Source organism: Heptranchias perlo, unplaced genomic scaffold (genome assembly GCF_035084215.1).
Source record: "Heptranchias perlo isolate sHepPer1 unplaced genomic scaffold, sHepPer1.hap1 HAP1_SCAFFOLD_133, whole genome shotgun sequence".
Lineage (NCBI taxonomy): Eukaryota > Metazoa > Chordata > Chondrichthyes > Hexanchiformes > Hexanchidae > Heptranchias > Heptranchias perlo.
Genome location: NW_027138569.1, coordinates 296,988 through 324,770, shown reverse-complemented (window position 1 = coordinate 324,770; position 27,783 = coordinate 296,988). Strand labels below are relative to the sequence as shown.

The window sequence follows — 27,783 nt, the reverse complement described above, 5'->3', positions numbered from 1 at the left end:
ATCGCCTTTCACCCCCACAGGAGGTCCCAAAAGTTTCACAACCAAATAATTACATTTTAAAGTGTAATCGCTGTTACTTTTATAAACAACCCCGCAGCCAATAAACCCATAACAAAGGTCTAAGAGCATCACTGTCGTTAATGGGACGCTTAGGTTTTTTTTTAAATAGTGTAGGTTCAGGACGGAATATAGGTCCCAGATTGCGGGAGAGTTCGCTGCTCCTTTAATCTCCCATGGGATCTTTAACACCCAGGTGAAAAGCCCGACGGGGCCCAGGAGAAGCGTCTCATCTGAAACGCCACACCTTCGACAAATCAGCACCCCCATGATTATTGTGCTGGAGTGTTAGCCTAGATTATGGGCCGAAGTCCTGGAGAGGAGCTTGAACCCAGAATCTTCGAATTCAGAACCCAGAGAGCTGTCAATGAGCCAAGATGACACGAAACTGATAAGAGGATAGTTCCAAACTCAATGAAACCTTTTACAATGGCATGGATTGATAGCTCAATATAAGAACAATAATACTTTCATTTATATAGCGCCTTTAACGCAGGAAAACGACTCAACGCGCTTCACATGAGCGCAATCAGACAAAATTTGATACCGAGCCATATAAGGAGATATTAGGACAGATGACCAAATGGTTGGGGAAAGAGGTAGGTTTATACAGGGTGTTAAAACAGAGAGAGTTGGAGAGTCGCAGAGGTTTAGGGAGAGAATCTCAGAGGTTAGAGCCAAGTCAGTTGAAGGCACGGCCGCCAATAGTGGAGAGATGAAAACCATGGATGGACAAGAGGCCAGAACTGGAGGAACGCAGAGATCTCGGAGGGTTGTAGGGCTGGAGGAGGTTACAGAAATAGGGAGGGGACGAGGGCTATGGAGGAATTTGGACACGAGGATGAGAATTTTAAAACTGAGGTATTGCCAGACTGGGAGCCAATTTAGCTCACCGAACACAGGGGTGATGAATGGACTTAAATTGTTGTGAGTTAGAATACGGACAGCAGAGTAAAGTTTACGGAGGATAGAAGCTGGGAGGCTGGCCAGGATACCATTGGAATAGTCAAGTCTGGAGGTAACAAATGCATGGATGAGAGTTTCAGCAGCAGATGGGTTGAGGCAGCCGCAGAGACGGGCGACGTTATGGAGGTGGAAGTAGACGGTCATGGTGATGGAGAGTATCTGGAGTCGGAAACTCAGCTCAGGGTCAATAAGGAACTCGAGGCTGCGAACAGTGGGATTCAACCTCAGACAGTGGGCAGGTGGAGAGATGGAGTCGGTGACTAGGGAACAGAGTTGGTGGTGGGGACCAAAGATAATGGCTTTGGTCTTCGCAATATTTAATTTGAGGAAATGTCTGCTCATCTAATAATGGATGTCGGATAAGCAGTGTGACAAATCAGAGAGAGTGGAGGGATCGAGAGTGGTGCTAGTGGGTTACAATTGGGTGTCGGCAGCATACATGCAGAATCTGACATTTTGTTTTCAGATGACGTAGCCAACGGGCAGCACGAAGATGAGAAATAGGAGGATCCAAATATAGATCGGTGGGGGGACTCCAGAGGTAACGGTGTGGGAGCGGGAAAAGAAGTCATTGCGGGAGATGCCCAAGCAACGACTGGATGGATAAGAATCGAACCAGGCAATCAACAGCCTTGGTCAATAATTGTCATTCGAAAGGGTGACCGGATGTTAGTCGACCTTTATTAATTCCGTTCACAGGTCGATAACTCATGGGTCAATTTAAACCAGAGAATGAATGTAACCTGATTAAAAGCATCACGAGTGTTTGTAAAAAATTGGGGAATTGAAACGTGTTGCACAGGTGGAATATTAGACAATGGACACCATAGATTTCTGGATCAAGGTTGAAACCATCATCACCAAGATAACACGCACACAAACAACGAATCGGGAAGTCAGGAGGTTTTCATTCTGCATTTATTGCGATTTGCGGAGCCACATACAGTCTAAAGCATCATTTCCTGTTTATCCAATAACGTCACTGAACCCTTCAAAGAATCTTCAAAAATATTGCAACTTGTATCAAGCGGTATTAAGGTTATTCACCATTATCGGATTATAACCGTAATTATCCTTCATTCACTGATATAGTCTCATAGATTTGCGAAATATCTAAACAATTGTTAGCTGATCTGGAGGCTGACTCAGATGCCCGAACATAACAGGTCTAACACTTCTATAGAAAACAGCTATTGAACCACGGGGGGTTATGTACACGATTGAAAACTGTCGGTTAGAACTAGTGAAACATTAACTAAAGTAGGTTTACCGTAAGATTTATTTATACTTCTGTGTAAATTCATTGTGAGAGACGGGTGTCCCACTAAACAGGAGTAAGTGGTCCCGCCGTTCCACTCCGCTGCGGTGACTCTCAGTCTGCTGACAATGGAGCTGGAACCACTTTTCTTCTCCGTGTCCGGTTGGGTGGTGTAACCTGAATCCAAAAGGGTGTCATTGGCCATCCACGCGACGTAAATCTCGGCAGGGTAAAAGCCGGTTGCTAAACACACCAGGGTTGCCGTCTTCTCAGTGTCAATCTCGACCGCTGATGGAGGCAGGACGTAGACTTTAGGAGGATACATTCCGTCAACTGGAAAGAGAACAATATTTGTTAAACTGAGTCTGTCTCTTGTCCGTCCTTCACTTCCCATTCCCGTCTGCTGGTAATTTGCGTCTTTGGACAATTGGAATTGTTATCTGAGAGAGTTTACACATTTCTCTGCGGGGCCATGGATTTCTTTAATGTTCTTTCTTTTGGGAGTTTTCATTGTGGCCTGATGTTATTTTGCTAAGAGTTGGGGACAATCTCATATTTGGATAACGCTGATACTGTTGTGACGCAACAGTTTCAAACCGCTTACATTTTTCTCGCTATTCTTTACCCGTGGGGTGAATGGCAGGATCCCGGACTATGTTTCACTGATTATACGAGCATTTCATGATATCATAGAATTGTTACGGCCCGTCGAGTACGTGCCGTTTCTCTGCAAGAGCAATCCAGCTCGCCCCACTCCCCTGCCCGATTCCCGTATCCCTGCAAAATTATGTCCTCTGGTTCTTGACCCTTCACCCAATGGGGGCAGTCTCTCTCCATCGACACAGTTTCCACCCTTCATGATTTTGAATACCTCGATCAAATGTTCTTGTAAACTTCTCTGTTCTAAGGAAAACAGCCCCATCTTCTCCAGTCTAACCACGTACCGAAGTCCTTCATCCCTGGAACCATTCCATTAAAACTCTTCTGCACTCTCCCCAAGGCATTCACATCCTCCCAACAGCGCGGTGCCCAGAACTGGTCACAATACTCCAGTTGTAATCGAACCACTGTTTTATAAAGATTCATCATAACCACCTTGCTTTTGCACTCTCTGCCTCTATTTATAAATCCCAGGTTCCCCTAAGCTTTCTTAATCGCTTTCTCAACCTGCCCTGCCACCTTCAACGGTTTAGGCACATATACCCCCAGGTCTTTCTGTTCCTGCTCCCCTTTCAGAAATGTACCCTTTAGTTTATATTGCCTCTTCTCGTTCTTCCTTCCTAAAGGTATCAATTCACACTTTTCTGCGTTGTATTTCATCTGCCATGTGTCCGTCCATTCCACCAGCCTGTCGATATCATCTTGAAGTCTATCACTATCCTTAATGTAGAAAATGAATGATCTTTGACGACCATTGATGGAGTAGCGTCAGTCTCTGAACGAATATTATCTGTGCTTACCCTTTACTTTTCTGGTGGAGATTTTCACTGGTGTTGGCAATTCAATGTCTTCCACGAAACACAAATATTCAACCCCACTGCCCCATTCTGTCGTGGTGACTTTTAGTTTACTAACGATTGTGGATTTACTTCCATTCCACTCAGGAGCCTGAGTCTCCACTCCTTCCGTTCTCCGACTCCCATCCACTTGCCAGGACACGCTGACGTTTTCTAAATCGCTATAAACGACTTCACAAACAATGGTCGCTGTTCGTTTGGTCCAAATCTCTTCAAAAGAAGGGTTCAGTATGGTGACAGAAATGTCTGTCTCATGACATACACCTGGAAAGAAGAGGGAATGGTCATTTCATTGTGTCATGTTGAAACCACGGGTAATAACGACGGCAACATACTCAAAAAATTAAATCATACTTACTGTCGGCTGTTATGAGTTTTCTCAGCTTATTTCTGCTGAGCTATTAGGACAGAGCCCATCTGGGCTCGTTGCTTTCTTCCCTCTGGCTTCTTTGGATGATGTCCTCCACAATATATCCGACCATTCCACTATTCGAGAACTGACTGGTTTTAAATGGGGACCTCATTTTGCCCGCTCTGGTGATACAAACCTTCACCAATCAAACTGACTGATGCTGGATGTCAAACGCTGCCCTGTGGCCTGTATGTGGTGAGTTCCAATAAACCTCATGTAAAGGTCCTATATTTTCCAGTCCTAAAGCTTGGGTCTGAAATGAGATTGCCTCGGTCCGACCAATCAAATCAACGGCGAAAGCAAACGTGCCCTCAGCACCAACCTGCAGATGTTCTGCACCATTTGGCACCGATTTTGCTCTTTCACTTAGAGAAGGTAGACAGTGTCGAGAAATACAAACTGCCACTCAGGCCGAGGAAAGAGCGCTTTTGGAAGGTTGAGCTTTAAGACGCATTGTTTGAAGAGTGTAAAGTGAGGAAGTCCATGACCTGTCGATGATATACCTTGTCCACACTTGCTCGATATCTACACCTTGAGAGCAGGAACGGAAATACTACCAGAAAGTGGGAAAACACTCCTCCAGTTTTAAAGTGAAAGAGTCACTCTGACCGTCGAGATCGTTACTTTATGCATGAGATACAATCTCAAAGAATCCTCCCACCGCGTTCTCGCTGAAAGCTTAATGTATTACTCTGAAAATTATAAACTCCGCCTTCATTATATTCAACTGGGATGTCAACTCTGAACTATCCAACACCCCCACAGTGGAACAAAGTGCCCATTGCCAATGGGCACGTCACATTGGTCCACTGTGGGGGTGTCCAATATTAAAACTTTGTTTTGTAATCTTGCACTAAAATTGCTCCGTTTCTCTCAATGATGCCAATGCTCCAGAGGGGAGTGTTATAAAACCTGTTTCCAGACTGATTGTAATCACTTCCATTCTCTCTCCTTCCAGCTTCTCAGATATGACCATATACTTGTCTACAGTGATCTCTGATTTAAACACATTAGATTATCATCCTTCCATAAAATGAGTGGGGTTTATTTCACAGTGTGTGTTCCAAGGTCTCTCTTATCTGAAGGGGTTTGGCGATTTCTTCATTTCCAAAAATGACCATCCTTTAGCAGTAAAACGACATGATAGGAGGGCAAGAAGAAAACAGATGATTGGTTGGAACAAGATGAATCATCTCCACAAGTTCAAGCAGGAAACTGAGTTACAACACAAAGGTATTTGGAAGGAACGAGCAGCAGAAATTTCACCTGAAGGAAATGCTGTGATTGCAGCAATGAGATCTTTACCTCAGTCTTCTAAAATGAAGACAATGGGCGACTTCAGTTTCGGGGAAGATTGACCTGGGATCTGTAATATACTAAGGGGAGAAAAAAGTGTGTGCTGCAAAGGAAGTCGAAGCCTTTGATTCACATTGGATGAGCAGACCCGACGGGATAATATCGTTAATAACAACAGAAAATGCTGCAAAAATCAGTCGCTCTGCGGCATCTCTACACAGAAAGGACAGCGTGGGGCTGAGGAGGTCAGACAGTTCCAGAGAGTGGGTTTGAGTTCTCAGTAAGGATCTTACAACACTATCTATCTTTACAGATTCTGACGGGCCTGCTCTGTTTTTCTCGCAATTTCTATTCTAATTTCTGATTTACAACATGCTAAGGTTAGTTTGAATTTTAACTGTACTAATTGGGATATATTCCTGGGTTCCCAACGAACGAAGTAAGGAAGCATCCCAGACTCCTCCAGGTAGTTTAAAAGTCTGTTAATGCATGGCTTGCACCTGAGGGCAGTACGATGCCACATTGGAAAATTGGAACCAAACCCAAACAGGGAGAATCATGTAACAGTTTATGGAGCAGCAGATCTGGAGGAAAAGTCTGATGTACGCTTTACAGGATATTATTAATGATCGTCTAACAATCACCGTGACAGTGGAGTGAAATTGGTACAAACTATTGTTCTGGGAAGTCCACGTTAGGTTTTATGCCGCCACTGGGGCTATTTGAGTAGACACCTAAATGCACTTCGATTTTCAGAAGACACATCATTAAATATCAACTTTCTGGGTCTGTGCAGAGCACGAATTATCAACGACCTGATAATAAATTGGGCAACCGCTGGAAAATGGCCTTGGTACCATCGGTTAATGGTGCCGGCTTTCCAGGAGGATAATTATTCGTACTTCTCCACAACATTGTAGCGTCGATCCGCTGCTGCTTCATGTTATAAATCACGGAAAAGTCAACTGACATTTTCACATTTGTCAAAGACTGTTTTTGGAGTGGTCAGAATTGAGCGACAACCAAAAGGCATAATTCAGGGACTTAACCTTGATATCTGAGGGAGCCAAAGATTGAGTGAAAACGTACAGAAGTTCTTATAGCAGCAACAAGTGTGGTGATTGTAGTTGTAACGATGTTCTTTTACTTTAACTCTCATTCACCTGAGTTGCTGAAATAAACCGTGTAGGTGTTGGGTGAACTTCAGGCCGCTGAACATTCTGTGGAAATCTAATGATCCGGGAATAGGACTAGAAATAACAAAACGGACAAGACTATTTTCATACATACGGAAGGTGGTGATACCTTGATTAGGTCCCAGGTCCCGCGCTGAACTTTCCTCCCTAATCCTCTCCGCCTCTTCTCCTCCTGCTCCCACTTTCAGACCCTCTTCCAAACCCAACAAGATTTTGGTCACACCTCATAATCTCCCATATTGGTGATTGTTTTCCTTAAAACTCTGTGAAACGGTATGAGGCGCTTAAAGGTGGGAAATAAATGTCGGTGTTTTATTGCTAATCCGGTACAGGCTTCACAGAGGAAGGTCACCTTGAGTATCTCTCAAGTGGCCATTCTTCGTGAATCAGCAGAAAGAGTGCGATTCAACAGCCTACTCTACGGTGAAAGCAACAGAGCCCATTCCAATCCTGCCGTCAGCAGAGGTGTGAACACCCCGACTTCAACTAGGTCTCCCCCAATTGGAGGAAGAAACAAGAACGGGTGTATGCACAGTAACCCGGATGTGCGTAGTCCACCGTAACTTCCAAAAATCTACCAGTTGAGATCAGTTAACTCAGTGAAGATCGGGAGGTGAAACACAGGAACTTCTTAGTGTACAGGGCCATTATAGTGTACAGCTGCTTACCAATCGGAGGAGCCCGAGTTTGAGTCTAATAACAGTGTTTGCTATTATATCCCCTCTTTTCCTCACTGGTGTATGAGAACTATAGGTTGCCCTCCGGTACCTCATCCAATGGTCTATACTTCCTGAGTCCTCCTATGCAGTATCAGTAGGCCATTGTACAGTGAGGGCATCGCAGGCAACTCCTATCTTGTTGTTCCCAGAGTGACCATACATGCACTTACCATAGACCAGGAGCAGAACAATGCGCTATTGCCACTTCACAAATCTATGGACACTAAGTCTGATTATAAGGTCCCGAACGCCACCAGGTGAGATCAACGAACTCAGCAGTAATCGGGGATCCAACCAAAGATCGAGAGAAGTTTAAAAGTTTCCCCACCCAGAGCACGGTGGTGCTGGGCCAGTTATTGAGCAAATGCGTCAATTTGATTGAACAAAAACAATTCGAACTGAAACAAACTAATCACACGAGCGGAGTTTACACTCATCAAAACAAAAGGTCACATCATTGGGTTCAGTCAATTAACACGTTATTTGTCTCCTCCTCTAACGTATAGCGCTGGCGGTTCAGAAGATTTGAACACTTGAAATGTACAATGTTCCTCACATCAATTGGTTGGGTGCCCTGTGAAATGGCTGTTTTTTTTGTTTTGAATTTCGCTGCTGGCAACCACTCAGTTTCCAGCTAAACCGAAACAAGGCAGTGCAGAGTGAAGTAAACGCCACTCAAAGTCTTCTCCCCACATAGTATGGAACACTCTGCCCGGTGAAAAGTGGATTTAGTGTCTTCAGATACTGCATATTGTTGTTTAAAGAAAGCCCACAATCACCAGGGTACCGTGCAGTGAGGTTAAATAGATCCTTATCCTGCCCCTTCTTACTATTGGGTCCTCACATAGCTTGTGGCGGCGAACACATTCAGAGTGCTGATCATTTTATCGTCTAATTGCTGCCTGAGAATTAAAGCCGCATTAATTGATAGCCATAAATGTTGTTATATCTGTAACCTAGAGGGATGTGATCGCTAGTGCGTGTGTGGTTCTGGTTTGGCCTTAGATTTAAGTAAAAATCATTATTGTGTGAAAGTATTTTGAAAAACTGTCCGTACCTTCCAGATTGCGGATGGTCGCCTTCACGCCGGATTGTGAAGGGGGATGTGAGGCGGTACAGGTGTATCTTGATCCTTTCTTCCATTCCTCTGAAGGCAAAATGAGGTTGCTCCTTGTGCTGAAGGTTAGGTCCTGTTCAAGAGCACTGGGGAAACTGGTAACGTTCGTGCTTAAAGCAGCTCCGTCCTTCTCCCAGGAAACGATTATGTTGTCAGGGTAGAATCCTGTTATCAGACATGTGAGAGTCGGGGCGCTCCTACTTTGACTCTCCTCTGGTGGTGGAGGAAGGAGGCGGAGCTTTGGTTTGACTGGCTCGACTGTAACGGAAGTTCAATAAGTGTTAGTCTTCCATCCATTGCCATTCGAAAACATGTCTATAGATATTTTACCCACCTCTTGTCTTTCCGGTTCGTTTTAATACCGGAGGAGATGATTGATCCTGTTGTGCCGAACATGAGTATTCAACCCCGCTATCCCACTCTGCCACGCTGCTGGTCAAGTGGCTGATGGTCAGGTATTGGTTTCCATCCTTTTGAGCTGGTTCAATTTGAACTCCTTCATTCTTTATCTTTCCACCCACTGTCCAAGAGATGGTAACCTCCGTGGGAACCGTAGAGACCACTTCACACACCAGGGTGGCAGTTTTATTGAGCCAAACTTCGACAACGGAAGGGTCTCTGAGAAATACCGCGAGCTCTGTCAGTGAGAAACGAGAGATTCAGAATCGGGGCGATGATTTAGTGTTGATGATTTCGGAAATTTAACAAGGATTTTAATTTCATTGATAATCCATAACACGGCAAGGTGTGACCATGTATCTTACTGATTATTATTGAATTTTTAAAAATAATTTTGGTGTTTGCGCGTATGTTGAGTCGAATCAAAACTATGTACAACTCAACGAAACTAAGAGAGAGAGAGAGAAACAAGAGACAGAGAGAGAGGGACATGGAGAGACAGAGCGTGACAGACAGATAGGGAGAGAGAATCAGAGAGAGAAGGACAGAGAGAAAGAAAAAGGAAGAGACAGGCGAACAGTTAGAGAGAAACAGGGTGAGAGAGCAAGACAGAGAGAGACGGAGAAAGGGGGACACAGAGAGAGAGAAAGGGACACAGAGAGAGAAAGGAACAGAGACAAATTGAGAGAGACAGATATTGAGAGACAGCAGAGCGAGAGAGAGATACAGACAGAGAGAGAGAGAGAGGGACAGAGATAGAGAGGCACAGAGAGAGACAGCAGAGAGAGATGTAAGGACTTGCACAACACCAGGTGAAAGTCCAACAGTTTTATTTTCGTCACCTGACGAAGGAGGTAAGCTCCGAAAGCTTGTGATTTAAAATAAAACTGGTGGACTATAAACTGATGTTGTGCAAGTCCTTACATTTGTCCAGCCGTGTCCATCACCGGCATCTCCACATCATGACAGAGAGAGAGAGAGAGAGGGAGAGAAAGAAAGAGAGAAAGATTGACTGAATTCTACAGCTCAGAGGGCCATTCGGTTCATCGTGTCTGCTGGCTCTCTGAATGTGCTATCCACTTAGTCGTATTCCCCGGCCCTTACCCGTGTCTTTTAAACAATTTTTCTAAAAGGAAGAACAGCTTATTGTTGCGGGTTTTGTGACCGTATCTGTAGGTTCAATCTTTATACAGCACCTCCTCTCTGTCTATCTCTCCCTCTTTCTTTCTGCTTTTCTCGTTTCTATCTCCGTCCGTCTCTCACCCGTTTCATTTTTTAAAACACATTTTTGTACTGATATCCAGTATCACACACAATAAATCCTCACAAATGTAAAAAGTAACAGAACCGCATTGTTAAAGTTTGATCCCTAGTGTGTAAAACATACATTTCTGCTCTGTTTCCTGTGGATTGATCTGGTGAATTAATTAAATAGGATGTATCACAATTATTTGTAAATTGCTTGCAATATCATAAAAGTGTTTGATCAATGTGTTACCCTGACCATAGAATAATATTCATGTATTTGTCAAGATCTCATAGTCATGCCTTTTGCAACATCCGCCTGGCAGCGAGCACCTTCAGGAACCTCAGCCATTGCTGCTGAAACATCCCCAACTATCTTTACTGTCTCACTGCACCATAAGCTGGCACAGATAAATTATCACAATAACATCCCAACTAATCCAATACTGAGAAAGAAAGTCAACATGTTTCACCTGTGCAAGCTTGTGAATTTGGTTGCATTTTCTCACCTGATGTTTTTCTAATGTCTTTCTGCTGGTTACTGTTGGTTGCAGAATGGGACACTTGGCAGCTGTAAAGAGACCCGCTGTTCCATTCCTGCAGGGTGACTTTAAGGAGACTCGTGGAGCTAAAATCACCATTCGAATTTTTAACTGGGGATGTGGTTGTAAAGCCCGATTGTACAGCGTTTCCGTTTTTCTGCCAGCTCACTGCAATGCTTTCTGGCTGATATTCGCTGATGAGGCAAACCAGTTGCACAAAACCCTTTGCTGTCAGTTCGTCACTTGCAGAGTAGAGGAGACTGATGATCGGTGGAGTAAGTTGTACTGAGAAAATTACAATGACAATTAAACCGTTTATATCGAGTCCTGGCCAATACTTATTCCTCAACCAACACCTAAAAACAGATTATCTGGTCAGTATCACGTTGCTCGCAGCCACGGACACTGTCAAATTAAACACACATGGATGCATTGAAGCTGGGTTTAAATGTGCTGATATTACAGTGGGCGTGTTGGGATAAATGAGTTCCGGTCATGAACGAACATTCAAATAATGTTCTTATCACTTGTTAATTTCGGAGTGAATAATGATCAATGTATTTTAAGGAAAATATCTATACTGTCCATGGTGTGTAGTGACAGTCAGATTTTAAATGTACATCGATTATTGTTACCAGTAACATGCTTTAATTTTCCTGGGGATGGAGCAGCTTCATGTCGTCACTTTGCCGGGAAATATTTTGCAATAGGCGTTTCTTAAGGAAGGAGTTGTTTGGATTTCAAGACGATTGCAGCAACGAGTTTGTAACATCAGAGGTCAGAGACAGCAGTGGTTTTGGTAATGTCAGGTGAAGGAGCGATAGAATTTAAATATTTTACAGCACTGAAGGATTCATTCGGCCCATCGCGCCACTGCGGGCTCTGTGGAAGAGCTATCCGCTTCCCAGTGGAAATTCCGCTGGCCCGCCCATGGCTCACGCCGGGAGAGTACATGGGGAAATTGTAGATTCCCGGCCTGTGATTTGATATCTATTCACCTTTAGGGGGCGATAATCAGGGCTGGATGTGCGCAGTCCGATTCCCCTGTTCTTTCCCGGTACATTCTTTCTCAATATTTGCCTACTTCCTTTTAACTTAATTTCCAGGGGTACGGGGAAGAGCAGAGACATGGGACTAATTGGATAGCTCTTTCAAAGAGCCAGCAGAGACACAGTGGGCAGAATGTCCTCCCCTGTGCTGTACCTACTATGATACCATGATTCTGCAAACAGCATTGTTTATGGTAGGATGGTCCGTGTCCTGACAACCATCTCCAAAATAAAAATAAATCTCCAAATATCTCCATTCATCTTTGGCTGATGATCTCAAACTTATACCCACTAGTTATAAACCACGTCAAATAGTTTCCCTGCATTTAAACCTATACCCACTAGGTATCGACCACGGTAAATAGTTTCTCTCAATTTAAACTTATACCCTCTAGTTATAAACCACGGCAAATAGTTTCCGTCCATTTAAAATTATACCCACTAGTTATAGCCCACGGTAAATAGTTTCTCTCCATTTAAACTTATACCCACTAGGTATCGACCACAGTAAACATTTTCTCTCAATTTAAACTTATACCCACTAGTTATAGCCCACGGTAAATAGTTTCTCTCCATTTAAAAATATAGCCACCAGTTATCGACCAAAGTAAATAGTTTATTTTGCATTTAAATTCATACCCGCTAGTTATCGACCGCGGCAAAGAGTTTTTCTCCATGTGGCTTATCAAAAACAGTTACAATTTTACTGCCTCTTCACTTTCTGGTTCTCAAGAAAATAGCCCACGTTTCTCTCCGTTCCTTTCCCACCGACTCTATCACCCTCCCTGGCCACGATCAGGGACTGAACCAAACCGCTCGAAACCTCCACATCCCATTTCTCACTGATCTGAGCTTCCGACCCCGTATCCACTCCATCACCAGTCCGCCTACTTCCACGTCCATCACGTTCCCAGTCTCCGCCCCTGCCTCGGCCCATCTGCTGCTGAAACCTTCATCCATGTTTTTGTTACCTCTGTACTCGACAATTCCAATGCTCTCCGGGCCGGCCTGCCACCTTCTACTCTCCGTAAACATGAGCTCATACAGAACTCTGCTGATCGTAACCTAACTCGCTCCAACTCCCGTTCACCCGTCACCCCTTTGCTCACTGACCTACATTGTCTCCCAGTCCAGCAACACCTCGAACTTAAAATGCTCATCCTTGTGGTCAAATCCTTCCATAGCCTCGCCCCTCCCTATCTCTGCAACGTTCTCCAGCCCTAGAATTCTCAACCTTGTTCACAAATCACTCCATCGCCTCTCCTCTCTCTATCTCTGTAACCGTCTCCAGCCCTACAACCCTCCGAAATCTTTGCGATCCTTGAATTCTGGCCTCTTGCTCATCCCCGATTTCCATCGCCCCACAATTGGTGGCCGTGCATTCAGCAGCCCAGGCCTTAATTTCTGGAATTGTCTCGCTAAACCTCTCCGCCTCTCTCCCTCTCTCCTTTTTAAGACGCTCCTTAAAATCTTTCTCTTTGAGAAGGCTTTTGTTCATTTGTCCCAATATCCCTTATGCGACTCGGTGACAAATTTTGTTTGTTAACGTCCCTGTGAAGCGCCTTGGGACGTTTTACTCCGTTAAAGACGCTATCTAAATACTTGTTGTTTTTGTTATGTTCTTCTCATAGCTAAAGCCTCTCATCCTTGGCATAATCTCGGTGATTCTCTTCTGCACCCTCTCCGTGGCCTTGACATCCTAGGTAAATTAAGGCACCGAAACTGTACACAATCTTCACCTTTGGCCAAAGCAATGATTTTTAAAATTTAGCGTTACCTCTTTTCTTTGTGTTCATGTGGCGTGTTACATGCCCAATCAACTAAACTGTCTGAGGTTGCTGAAATCATCGAGGAATATCGTGACTACAGCAGAGAAACAGGCCATTCAGCCCAACATGTCTATGTCTGAATTTATGCTTCACACGAGCCTCCTCCCTCCCTACTTCATCTCACCCCATCAGCATATCCTTCTATTCCTTTCTCCCTCCTGTATTTATCTCGCTTCCATTTAAATGCATCTGTGCTATTTAGCTCAAATACTCCTTGTGGTAGCGCGTTCCACATTCTAATCACTCATTGGGGAATGAAGTTTCTCCTGAATTACCCATTGGATTTATTAGTGATAATCTTATATTTATGATGTCTGATTTTGGACTCCCCCACAAGTGGAAACATTTTCTCTACGATTAATCTTTCAAACACTTTCATTACCTAAAAGATCTCAATCAGGTCACCCTGAACCTTTCAATTTCCAGAAAAAAACAGCCCCAGCCTGTTCAATCTTTCTTGACAGGTATGTTCTCTCAGTTCTGGAATCATTCTTCTGAATCTTTTGATACACCTTCTTCAATGCCTCTATATATTTTTATAATATGGAGACCATAACTGTACACAGTACTCAAAGTGTGGTAAAAGCAAAGTTCTATACAAGTTTAACTAAACGTCACACCTTTTCAATTCTATTCCTCTAGAAATGAACCCAGTGCTTGGTTTGCATTTTTTATGGGCTTATAAACATGCGTCGCCTCTTTTGCTGATTTGTATACCTGTACCCCGAGATCCCGTTGCTCGTCTACCCCATTTTAACTCTTTCTATCCAGGCAGTATATGTCCTGCTTATTCTCCCAAACAAAATGCACCACTTCACAATTAAATATATTGAAATTCATTTGCCAATTACACGCCCATTCTGCAAGTTTAGTAATGTCTTCTTGCAACCTGACGTATTCTTCCTTCGAATTAACTACACCCCCTGATTCCCGGTCCAAATTGTTAATAGAAATTGTCAGCAACTGTGGCCCGAGCACTGATCCATGTGAAAAGCCACTTCCCAACGTCTGCCATTCTGAGCAGCTACCGTTAAACCAATCTCTCTGTTTTCTAATTTGTAGCCAGCTTGCTATCCATTCTGCTACCTGTTCCCTGACTCCACATGTTATGACATCAGATGAATCTGCAATGCACTACAGTATCGAATGCCTTTTGAAAATCCAAACATATTCCATCTACTAAATTACCCCTTGTCTAACCTTCCTGTTACTTCTTCAAACAATTCAGTAAGGTTGGTCAAGCATGTCTTTGCTTTCTGACTATTCTTCATTATATTTTCGTTTCCTAGATGTTTTTCTATTACATCTTTGAGCAAAGATTTCATTATCTTTCCTATCACCGACGTTATGCTAACTGGTCTATAATTCCCTGGACTTGTTCTAATCTCCTTTTTTAAATATAGTTTTCACATTAGCCGTCCACCAGTCTTCTGGCACTATTCCCTTTTCTAATGAATTTTATGTACATGTAATAGTGCGTCTGCTACCTCTTCCCTAACTTATTTTATTATGAGCAGATGAAATCCATACGGACCGGGGGTTTGATCCTCTCTATGCTTGATTAGTTGATCAATTATCTCCCCCTTTCTATTTTAAATGTCTTATTTTGTTTTATCTTTTTATCTCCCTGGTAAATAATGAGGCAAAATAAATATTCAATATTTCTGCCATTTCGCTGCCCATTACCTATGAGTTTATCTTATGTTTCCCTTTGTGGCCCTAACCCTGTCCTTTCGTTATTTATCGTTCTGTAGAATACTCTACTGTTCCTTTTTTTTATTCCTTGATAATTTAATGTTGTGGTTCCGCTGCAAAGTCCTTTGCGAATATTGAAAATGAACAACTTTATTTGATTAACAAACCCATTATTTGGTATCGTATCAACCGCCTGACACGGCCTAGCATTAATTTTAAGGTCATGCCTCTTGTTCTGCATTCCCCCAACAAAGACAATAGTTTCTCTCTATCTACCCTATTAAATATATTAATCAACTTAAACACATTAATTCGATCACCCATTAATCTTCTATAATCAAGGGAATACAAGCCTAGTCCATGCAATATTGCCTCATATTTTAACCCTTTTAGCCCCGGTATTATTCTGGTGAATCTGCGCTGCAACCCCTCCAAGGCCAATCTATCCTTCCTGGGGTGCAGTGACCAAAAATGAACCTGGAAATGTGTAGATTTCTTCGAAGAACTGTCGAACTAAATCTGTCTGAGAGAACTTGCCGTTTTCAAATCCATGCTAGCTTTCTTTAATGAAACGATGTCTCTGCAAGTGAATGTTAATTTTGTCCAGTAATATGATTATAGAAGATGATCCACCACTGACAGTAAGCCGACGGCCCCACGTTTACCCTGTGTAAACCTTTCTCCCTTCTTTTATAAAGATATTACCTCGGTCCTCTGACACAAGTTCCACATCCTAGGATGTTTGAATGTTTGTGGGCCGAGCATCTGCAATTTGCTTTTTCTCTGTTCTCAACATTCTAGGATAGAATGAGTTGCACGAATTTTCTCAGCACTCCTTACTTATCTCTACTTATTCAATGTAACTTCTCCTCACCCTCCCGCTCTACCCTTCCATTCCCATCAAAACACTTTTCTGTAGAAGCAGAGACTAAATCCTTATCTAATATCTCTGCGATTCATTCATCTTCCTGGAGAAGATTTATTTTTACATCTCTAACCTAATCCCATCTTTAGGTTAGTTGGTTCCAATTTTTAACTTTACTCTTAGTATTTATACTTATCCAAGGAACTTCCGAAAAATCTTCTCCGCAACTTCTTCAATAACATTTCCAAAATCCCTAAATCCAAATTTCAATGGACTGAAAACCAGGGGCTGGGAGTGCGCCGTTTCACGTTGGTTGGAAAGAAGCACAGCGAGATACAGAGCACATTGTTTTCAGGGAAGATCAGAAGACTGGGGCTAATTTATTAAAATCAGGCTCCAGCCATTCTGGAACGTGCTCTTCAAAATTTGCCAATGACCAAAATGGATAAATGATGAATCATTCAGAAGCGTCCAGCCGAATTCGCAATATGTGCTGTGGCCCATAGAGATTTCGCGCTCTGAATGTCTTATCGTGAGATATACAATCAAATAGATATACCTTAAGTATGCAAGGTACATAGCATAACACAACTGAAGGCCATCGCATTAAAGGGGCAGTGGCTGCCTCGGTACGAAATTGGCTGAGGGACAGAAAGCAGAGAGCAATGGTAAACGATTGTTTTTGACACTGGAGGGAAGTGTACAGTGGTGCTCTCCAGGGGTCCGTATTCGGAGCACTGCTCTTTTAGATATGTATTAATGACATGGATGGGTATACAAGGCGTAATTTCAAAATTTGCAGATGACACGAAGTTCGGAAATGTCGTAATCAATGTGGAGGATATTAACAGAATTTAGGAGGACATAGACAGACTGGTGAAATGTGCCAACACGTGGCAAATTAAATTTATCGCAGAGAGGTTTTGAAGTGATGCATTTTGGTAGGAAAAGTGAGGAGAGACAACACATACAAACCGGTACAATGTTAGCGAGGGTGCAGGAACAGAGAGTCCTCGGGGTATATGTACAAAAATCTTCGAAGTTCGCAAGCCAAGTTAAGAATGTTGTTAAACACGCATATGGGATCCCGGGCTTTATTAATAGAGGCACAGAGTACAAAAGCAGGAAATCATGCTGAACATTCAGAAATCACTGGTTGGGCCTCAGCTGGAGTATTGTGTCCAGTTCTAGGCACCACAATTTATAATGGATATTAAGGCCTTAGAGATGGTGCAGAGGAGATTTACCAGAATGGTACCAGGGATGCGGGATTTCAGTTACGTGGAAAAACTAGAGAAGCTCGGGTTGTTCTCCTTAGAGAAGAGAAGGTTAAGGGGAGATTTAATCGAGCTGTTGAAAATCATGAAAGATTTCGAAAGGGTAAATAAAGAAACACTGTTTCCAGCGGCAGGCGAATCGGTAACCAGAGGACACAGATTTAAGGTAATTGGCAAAACAACCGGAGGCGAGATAAGGAGAATTTTTTAAGCAGAGAATTGGAATGATCTGGAATGCACTGCCTGAAAGCGTGATCGAAGCAGATTCAATAATAACTTTCAAAAGGGAATTCGATCATTAATTGCAGTGAAAGCATTTGCAGTGCATTGTGGAAAGAGTAGGGGAGTGGGACTATTGGCTAGCTTTAAAGATCCGGCACAGGCCCGATGGGCCGAAGGGCCTCCCTTTGTGCTGTATCATTCTATGATTCTTTGATAGGCAGGGATGGGTTGGATTCCTACAAGAGCCTGGAAAATAATGGCTGCTGAAAAAATGGATAAGTCAGAGAGAAAGAGACAATTCTCAAAGGACAACTTCAGATGATTTGCAAAAGTGAAAAAATGATACACATCTTTGAAACAATGAAAGATGAATTAAAGAAACTACGAGGTGGAAGTGAACATGTTATTTATCGGGACAAGGACTTCAGAATGCAAGTACTAAATTCGTAATCGTTGTGTAAATTGGAAGATTATATCAAAAGATCTCCCCATGATCGTTGGAAAGCGAATACCATTGACAGAGATATTAATGCCATTGCTTTATCCTTTTTTTTCGCTCAGAGGAGGCAAGGAAGGAAATTAACCCTAAAAATCACTGTTGGCCGTCTCAGGGAACCACGATAAACGCTTCACTTTCCTCAGTTCACTATCCTACTCGAGTGGTTAACCCGCTTTTAATAAACACGTTAACATCTGGTTTATTAGAAGGACAGATTAAGTGGATGGGCCTGTGATTTCGGAAGAGAAATGTGTAAGATTTAACATTATTTAAACTGGGGAGTATCAGTTGTTTTCGGAGGGAATTCATGGGAGAACATTTTGCATGGATCCGTGTAAAGGAACCAATCGGAGTTTCTGCCCGCGCACCTCCTTCTGTTCTTAGAAGGTTTTTCCTTTCGATAAGTGCGATGTGCTATCTCCGTGATGAAACCTTTCGCTTCACCAATGTTTCTAGTAAAATCTGCATCTCGTTGCTCCCGTTCAAAGACAGTATTATCTAATATTACTGACTGCCACATTTTGGGAGCTTTATGCTGGATATTTTCTCAGGTTCCATGTCAGGGGCCATTCAGGTAAACTGCTCTGGTATCCGGTAAGGTTGGCAATCTACCTTCTCCTATGGATAGAGTGCAGAGCAGCTTTACCATCTATATAACCCGAGCTGTACCTGCCCTGGGAGTGTTTTATGGGAGAGTGTAGACGGAGCTTTACTCTGTATCCAAGCCTTGCTGGACCTGCCCTGGGAGTGTTTGATATGACAGTGTAGAGGGAGCTTTACTCTGTATCTAACCCTATACCTGCGGTGGGAGTGTTTGATGGGACAGTGTAGATGGAGGTTTACTCTGTATCTAACCCGTGCTGTACCTGCCCTCTGACCATTTGTTTTAACAGCGTAGAGGGAGCTTTACAGTGTATCTATCCTGTGCTGTACTTGCACTGGGAGTGTTTCATGACACAGTTCAGAGGAAGCTATACTCTCTATCTAACCCCTACTGCTCTTGACCTGGGAGTGTTTGACGGGACATTCTCGAGCGAGCTTTACCCTGTATCTGTCCTGTGCTGTACTTGCACTGGGAGTCTTTGGTGGGACAGTGCAGAGGGAGCTGTACCCTCGACCTAACCCCTCGTGCTCCTGAACCGGGAGTGTTGCATGACACAGTGTAGATGCAGCTGTACCCTATATCTAACCCCTACTGCTCCGGAACTGGGAGTGTTTCATGACACAGTGTAGAGGGAGATTTATTCGACAAATTCATTGGCTGTATAGCGCTTTGGAACGTCGCGAGGTCATGAAAGATGCGTTTATAAATACAAACACATTCTTCTTTTCGACCTAACCTGACCAGGGGGTATTTGATGGAATTGTGTAGATCGAGTTTAATGTTTTAAGATTTTTACGGTAAGTATTTTCTCGGATTCAGTGTCGCTTGGTACCCATGCATGCGGAATCGCCCCTCCCATGATCTGCACCGAGGCCTAACCTGCCCAATCTCCAGGCAAGCGATATCCAGACCATGGGATGGCAACAACATCGCCCTTAGTCTGCACATCAGCTCTGGGATTCTCCTCTCTTCGAAATGCTGACTGAATATCCAGTCTATCAGACCAACACTCAGGCTCCAAACAAACACATTGTTTCTTCAAATAAAATAAGTAAACGGACAATAAAAAGGATAATCAGTGAGTTAAAGACTTCACGATTCTCCGCAAGGCATAAAATAATGAAGGTACCGCTTACTTTATTTCTATACATGGACATTAAAAGAGAGTTTCACTGATCAAACTAAAACCCACGGCAGTTTCAATATTCTCTGCTACTCGGCACAATCTTAAAAACAGAGCGTTTCTGTTGTCTGAAATAAGTGTGTCCAGGAGACTGGCTTCCATGAAAACAGGACCCCCACCCCCCACAGACCCCAAGAGGGGGTGAAATTGGTCTGCGCCAGTAACGCGACATGGGCTCCGAGCGAATCGGCGGCCTGTTTTACACTGCGCCAGACCTTCTCTCCACTGAAATTCCCAGAACGATAGTTCGAGCTCTATTTTGGAGATTCGGGTAATTTCACTGTCCGTTTTACTTGGTTTGATCTTTAGAATATTGGAAATATTTTCCAAGTCAATGTGAAGGACAATCTGATGCCATGTTTCAAGGCGGCCGATTCGCTATCGCCCGTTCCGCGCTCCTCGATCAGATCAATTTCACCCCCAATCATTTTCTTTTCATTCTGGGTCACTGTGACGCATGCGCCGTTAATAAAGAGTCAAAAATGTCAAGATTCGAACAGACAATATATTTAAAGGTTCGGTACCGGTATTAATTTATCATTTTTTTTATTTAATAAGGGATGATTTTAGAGGGGGGAAAGAATTCGTACTCAATATTTCCTTAAATTACGCGTTGAATTAATCCCTTGTTTGCAGCAAACTTTCCTCGCCCCAGAATTGTATAAATTCTTTGAATCAGAAATACTGTATAACAGGAATATACTGGGCCGCCACAGTGAGGAGAATAACGGCACTCGGCTGGTTGTGTTCTAACTGTTTAAACTATCACACCGGTGAGATTCATAACTATTCAAATCAGCATCTTAAATGATCCATAGGTGCTAAGTTATATATTTAAATACAGGCTTGTTTTGACGTTCGTTATATATTTAAATATACGTTCGTTATATCTTAAAATGTATGTTCATTTTGACATTCGTTATGTATATAAGCGTAGGTTCGTTATACATTTAAGCATAGGCTCGTTTTATTCTCGAGCAAAATCTCTTTTGGAAAAGATTATTAAGTTTAAAACAAATAAACTGACAGTGAACCTAACAGAACCTCCAAAAACAGCTTCAGCTATTGCCCTGTGCGTTTAAGGCCATTTTAACGAGAACACTAATTCTTCATATGTTCTATGAAAAAAATCTTAGTGATAAAGTAGCAAAAGAGGTTTCTTACCAGAGTTCACAGTCAGCACGGTGCCAGCTCCATCATAGTATTGGTAATAACCACAGTCATTCAGCTCCCAGTCAGCCTCGTTCAAAAAGGGTCATTGAATCAAAGGTGCGGTAATAAATACACCAAAACAACATGGCTCCAAGGAACTTTCCAATACACTGCAGTCATTAATCCATCTTCATTTTCCGTCAGTTTCTTTCAATCCAGATATTTACTATGTGCAATGCGAACTCTTGTATCACTGAAAAAGACAGGCCATTGATTTAATATCATGGAATTGAACTCGATTATATCCAAAGGTCGAATTGGAATTGATTTCAAACTCAATGCAATAACAACCATAAGGAAGAATGCGCATTTTGCAGCCACCTTCACGAGTAGTAAAACAAATAACTGTTGGAGAGGTTTGTGCCGTGACCCGAGTCACTGTGTCACACCAGCAACACATCGTTTCAGATGAGCACAAGAAATCCATTGGTACAAACATCACAGAAATCCCTTCAGATAGTCCTAGATATTGATTGAAAGTAATTCAAATCATTGTCTTTATATTGGGATCCAAGTAGACGTTTAGAATCCTCAGTCACTTATACCAATCCTGGAGAAATATCAATGTTCCATTATGGATATGATTATAACATTTTCACAACAATCATTTAAATTAATAGACATAAGGTTTTCATATATCAGCCAGTCTCTGACAGAGACAGTGAGTATTTGACCGTGAAGGTTTTAGCCATCTGGAGAATAACCTGTATTAACTTTGTTTTAAGATGTTTGAGTACAGTTTATGTGTTACGGGAATCCAAGATTCATTACTGTGGTACACCAAGTCACACAGTCACAGAGAGCAGTGCAAAAAAGGTGCCATGTGCATTAATGCAAGTGCCTCAGGTCGAGACGCAAACTGCAAACCACATTCCTGCCACAATACTTCTTGTCAGTGATTTTTATAACCAGGAGCATTATCCATCCAAAATATTGAGTATCTACGCTTCCTAATGAAGCAACAGATAAATAATGCTCTTGTTCCTATAACAAAGTGTGCTGATAGTTTGTGCATTACAGGAACCGTCTCCTCGATTGCTGTGGCTCCCATAGTACACAGTGGTACAGCCCAGTGCAAAAAAAGGTTCACCTGCGTAACTGTAAGGAGAACAGCCGCGCTGCATATCCAACTGTTCCGTGCCGGGTTCTCTGCTGCGGACATTGTCACCAGTTATTTACAAACCTCCCCCAGTCTCAGACAGGAATCAGCGGCTGCGCAGTGAAAGGTTCGGTGAAAAAAGCGGAACGATCCGTATTTTCTTCCACGGGAGGTTAGAAGGTGTTTCTGTATTGGTGAAAGCTCAGACTCATTGCTGTGGCTCTCAGCTTTGCAGTAATAAGTGGCGCTGTCTTCAGCTGTCAGATCGTTGATTCGCAGAGAAAAAGACTTTGCTCCCTTGTTGACTGATTCGACAAATCGTCCGCCAATGGATATGCGAACCCAATCTTTTGTACCCGGATATTGCCGGAACCATCCTGTGCTGTACAACCCATAGTTAGTATCAGTTAAGACGCAGTTGATGGTCAGGGATTCGCCTGCCTCTTTTGTGGCCGTTCTTGGTGTTTGGTCCACTCTTATACCGAAGGCATCTGAATGAAGAAAAATATATTTAATACATCGCGTCTCTGAAACAATACAAGAGTTAAAATCAAGGACATTTCCACAATTTAGACGCAGCCGCTCAGTTTTATCCAATGAACATTTAATCTCTTTAAAAATACTGCACTTACTCGGTAACCAGGCTAAAAGGACCGAAACCCAGAAAATATTCATTGTTTCTTCACCAGCAGTGAATACTTTAAACATGGCCAACTCCAGACCTCAACACCGACTGTGCTGTGTCACCGTGTGTATCTGAGCACCGTCCTTTTAAATCGCGAGAGCGTGAGCTTATTTGCATAGGGCAGAGTGAGAGACCATTCGCAGTGAGTACAGCTCGCGGTTTGTGATGTGTTGCATCTTGTCCCCTATATCCATAGTCACACTAGAGGAATCTTCATCCAATTAACATGAAGAGGTCAGTAGAGTTGTGGAGCACACGCTTCATGGGAACTGTGTTGGGATTTTCGCATCCATGTGAATTGTGCTTCCAGACTTCTCCCAGTGTAATAATTGGGTGACACTTTAATGCTGTATTAATAATAATATCCGCGCTGAAATAGCAGTTTAACACAGCGAAAGCAGAAAAAAAGCGCACACTCAAATAATTATCACTATAATATTTTACGGTGACAAACTTCGCATCAGCCGCATTAATAGAACGAGACCTGCAGTTTGGTTTGCGATGTGGTCTCTTGACATTTAGTAATCCAGTTTGCAATGTACATGGGCTTTAAGGAAGCATTCAACAAGTTAATACATTGGAAATTATGTAAAGATAAGAAGTATAGATATAAGGAGAGGAGAGCAAACTGGATTAAAAACGATTAGAAGATAGGAATAAGGGAGCTCACCATATTCAGAGGGGTTGGAAGTGGGTGGTGATATCCCACATAATTCAGTTAAGAGAGCTCACTATATTCAGGGTGGTTGGAAGTGGGTAGCGATGTCCCACAGAGAGCTCACAATATTCAGAGGGGTTGGAAGTGGGTAGTGATATCCCAAAGGATTCGGTTCGGAGAGCTCACTATATTCAGAGGGGTTGGAAGTGGGTAGTGATATCCCACAGAGTGCTCACTATATTCATTGTGGTTAGAAGTGGGTAGTGATATCCCACAGAGTGCTCACTATATTCAGAGTGGTTGGAAGTGGGTAGTGATATCCCACAGAGTGCTCACTATATTCAGAGTGGTTGGAAGTGGGTAGTGATATCCCACAGAGAGCTCAATATATGCAGAGTGGTAGGGAGTGGGTAGTGATATCTCACAGAATTCAGTTCAGAGAGCTCAGTATATTTAGAGTGGTTGGATGTGGGTAGCGATGTCCCACAGAGACCTCACTATATTCAGAGGGATTGGAAGTGGATGGTGATAACCCACAGGATTCGGTTCAGAGAGCGCACTATATTCAGAGTGGTTAGAAGTGGGTAGCAATGTCCCACAGAGAGCTCACCATATTCAGAAGTTTGGAAGTGGGTAGTGATACCCCAAAGGATTCGGTTCGGAGTGCTCACTATATTCGGAGGGTTTGGAAGTGGGTCGTGATATCCCACAGAATTCGGTTCATAGAGCTAACTATATTCAGCGTGGTTGGAAGTTGGTAGTGATATCCCACACAGACCTCACTATATTCAGAGTAGTTGGAAGTGAGTAGTGATATCCCACAGAGAGCTGAATGTATGCAGAGTGGTAGGGAGTGTGTAGTGATATCCCACAGAATTCAGTTCAGAGAGCTCACTATATTTAAAGTGGTTGGAAGTGGGTGGTGATATCCCACAGAATTCGTTTCAGAGAGCTCACTATATTTAGAGTGATTGGAAGTGGGTAGCGATGTCCCACAGAGAGCTCACAATATTCAGAAGGGTTGGAAGTTGGTCGTGATATCCCACACGATTCGGTTCTGGGGACACTTCCATTCACCACGTATACCAATGATCGGGATCTAGGCCTCGAGAAAGTGGTGTCGAAATTGGAGCATGAGACCAAAATAGGAGTACAGATAATTATTTCGGAGACCAAAAGAAGCTTCAAAGGGATATTAATAAAATGGGAGAATGGGCCGAATGGTGGCAGATGGAATTCATTATCAGCAAGTGTGAGTTGATACATTTTTTTAAAGAAAAACAGTCGCAATTATACTCTGAATGGAAGCAGGCTCAGTGCTGTGGAAGAAGAGGGATTTGGGGACACGGGTTCACAGGACATTAATGGCAGCACCTCATGTTGATCAGGCTAGAGAAAAGCTAATGGAATTCTAGGTTTATTATAAGATGTAGAGAATATGAAAGCCAATAGGTGATGATGAGCCTATAAAATCTTAATAAGACCTCAGTTAGGATACTGTGTGCAGTATTGGGCTCCACACTATCCGAAGAATATTACAACACTGAGTGACTGGGATGCTGCTTCAATACGGTGTGCAGTATTGGGCTCCACACTATAGGAAGAATATTGCAACACAGAGTTACTGGGATGCTGCTTCAATACGGTGTGCAGTATTGGGCTCCACACTATAGGAAGAATATTACAACACAGACTGACTAGGATGCTGCTTTGTATGAGGAAATATAAATTTTAACAAAGTTTGAAAACATTTTTTTTTTGTTCGAACATCTTCGATTATGGGGCGATATAATAGAAGTGTTTACAATGATGGAATAATGGGACAGGGTAGACAGAAACAGATTGTTTCCATGGTTGAGCAATCAAGACGAGTACCCACAGATGAAGGATTAAAAGTAAGAGATTTGGAACAGAGGGCAGGAGAAACTCCATCACACAGCAGGCTGTGGAATTCACTTCCAGGGTTCGTGGTTGAGCCAGGATCTTCTATGTCAACATTCACGATTAGATTGGACAGGTGGAGGCAGGAATGCGGTTTTAGCGAGGTGGAAACCGGGTGGGTAAATGTGATAAGAACTAATTGTTTGCTTGGAGGGCAATCGGCGACACAGTCTGGCTGGGTCTAACGGTCTGTTTCCATGTTGCAACTTTTATATATTTCTATATATTATGTGCAGACCGCGGAGCGCATTCAATGTAATATTTTGGCGGCATAAGCTAATTCCAATACTCTCCGAGCTCACTGTCATCTATGAATTTAATTACTTCACTGACTGGAAATGTTTCGATACGTGCTCCCGGAGCGGGAAAATTCCCCGATGATCTCCCCAGACTTCACCATCCAAATTGTTTGTGATCGATAATCGCTGGAACGAGGGTCCAGTTATTCGATTCACTCCACAGTCATGAACCATATCATCAAAATATGGGTCAGCGACTGGAGATTATCACTCATAACCTTTGTCATCAAAATATGGGTCATCGACTAGAGGTTATCACTCTTAACGTCTTGATTTGTTATAAATAGATTTTTTTCACCCCCCTCCTACTTTGTTGGAATTTCATTGGCCTGGCAACATGAAAGTATTACTGGACCAAAGCAGTATTCACAGCATGACAATTATTTAGGATCTAATTAGGAAAATAGGAACCGAGGAACAGGAGTAGGCCATTTCCGCCGTCCAGCCTGTTCAGCCATTCAATGAAATCATGGCTGATCTGTGACGTAACCCCATAGAGCTGCCTTCGTCCCAAATCACTGAATCACTTTGGTTAACAAAAATCTGTCAATCTCAGATTCAAAATTAACAATTGAGCAATCATCAACTGCCGTTTGCGGAAGAGAGTTCCAAACTTAAACCACCCTTTGCGTGTAGAAGCGTTTCCTATCTTCATTCCTGAAAGTCCAGTTTTTATGTTATGTCCCCGAATCCTCGGCTCCCCAACCAGCGGACATAATTCCTCTTTATCTATCCTATCAAATCCCCTTAATATCTTGAAATCTTCGATCAAATCACCCCTTAGTATTCTAAATTTCAGGTAATACAACCCTAGTTTGTGTAACCTCTCATCGAAATTTAACCCTTGGAGTCCAGGTATCGTTCCAGTCAATCTACGCTGCACTCCCCCCTTGGCCAATATATCCTGCCTAAGGTGCGCTGCCCAGAACCGAACACAGTACTTCAGGCGTGGTCTCACCAGAACTAAGTACAGCTGCATCATAACTTCTACCGGCCTTGTATTCAATCGTCAAGATATAAGGGCCAGAATTCCATTAAACTTTTTGATTATTTCCTGTATTTTAATGATTTCTGCATATGTACCCGGAAGTCTCTTTGGAGCTCCACTATTTCGAGCTTTTAACTATTTAGAAAGTACTCTGATCCATTCTTTTTGGGTCCAAAGTGGATGACCTCACAATTGCTTATAACGAAATCCATTTGCCACAGTTTTGCCCATTCACTTAATACATCAATAACTCTCTGTAATTTTATGCTTCCATCTATACTGCTATCTTGCCTATCTTTTTTTCCGTCGATAATTACAGTGAACAGCTGAGGCCCCAACACAAATCCCTGTGGGACGCCACTAGTCACATCCTGCCAATTTGAGTACCTGCCCATTATACCAACTGTCTGTCTCCTGCCCCTCAGAAAAATTCCTAACCAGGTCAATAATTTTCCCTCAATTCCCTGAGCTTCAACTTCAGCTAACAGTCTCTTATGAGGGATTTGGTCGAATGTCTTCTGGAAGTCGATATCAACAACCGTCATAGAGATATTCCCCTGTCCACTATTTTAGACACCTCTTCAACAAATTCAATCAGATTCCTCTTGCGTGAACTACACTTTACAACTGCATGCTGGCTCTCTTTGATTATTACTAATATCAACTCAGTCCGAGTTCTGATAGCTGATATCATGAGCATTAATTCCACCTGACATCACGGCCTTGATTTTGGTGTTGTTGTCTTTTGCGAATCAGCATTTTGAGCACTGGGAAGCGTTTCTTCTGTTCGCTATTTTAGCACAAATTTTGATTAGTTTATTTTAAACGTGTGGCTCCCCAGTTAAGTAGTGGAGGAATGTTACAGGGAGGCGTTTGCTCCGCTCATTTTCTTCAGTTCCAGTCTCAATTATTAAACACCTGTTGTGCTTGAGGGAGCCGCAACATCAAAGATCG

The 27,783-nt window shown here is 42.8% G+C and overlaps 1 long non-coding RNA gene and 1 gene segment (V, D, J or C); one reads left to right on the top strand and one right to left on the bottom strand.

Moving 5' to 3' along the window:
- LOC137308533 (uncharacterized) overlaps positions 1 to 27,783 on the top strand; it is an 85,754-nt gene that overhangs the window by 15,151 nt on the left and 42,820 nt on the right. The window lies entirely within an intron of this gene.
- On the bottom strand, positions 1,926 to 22,994 carry LOC137308532 (Ig heavy chain C region-like). The segment is given in 8 exon segments: positions 1,926 to 2,614; positions 3,742 to 4,062; positions 8,479 to 8,796; positions 8,873 to 9,175; positions 10,692 to 11,001; positions 21,107 to 21,154; positions 22,451 to 22,749; positions 22,891 to 22,994. Coding segments are annotated over 8 exon segments (2,058 nt in total).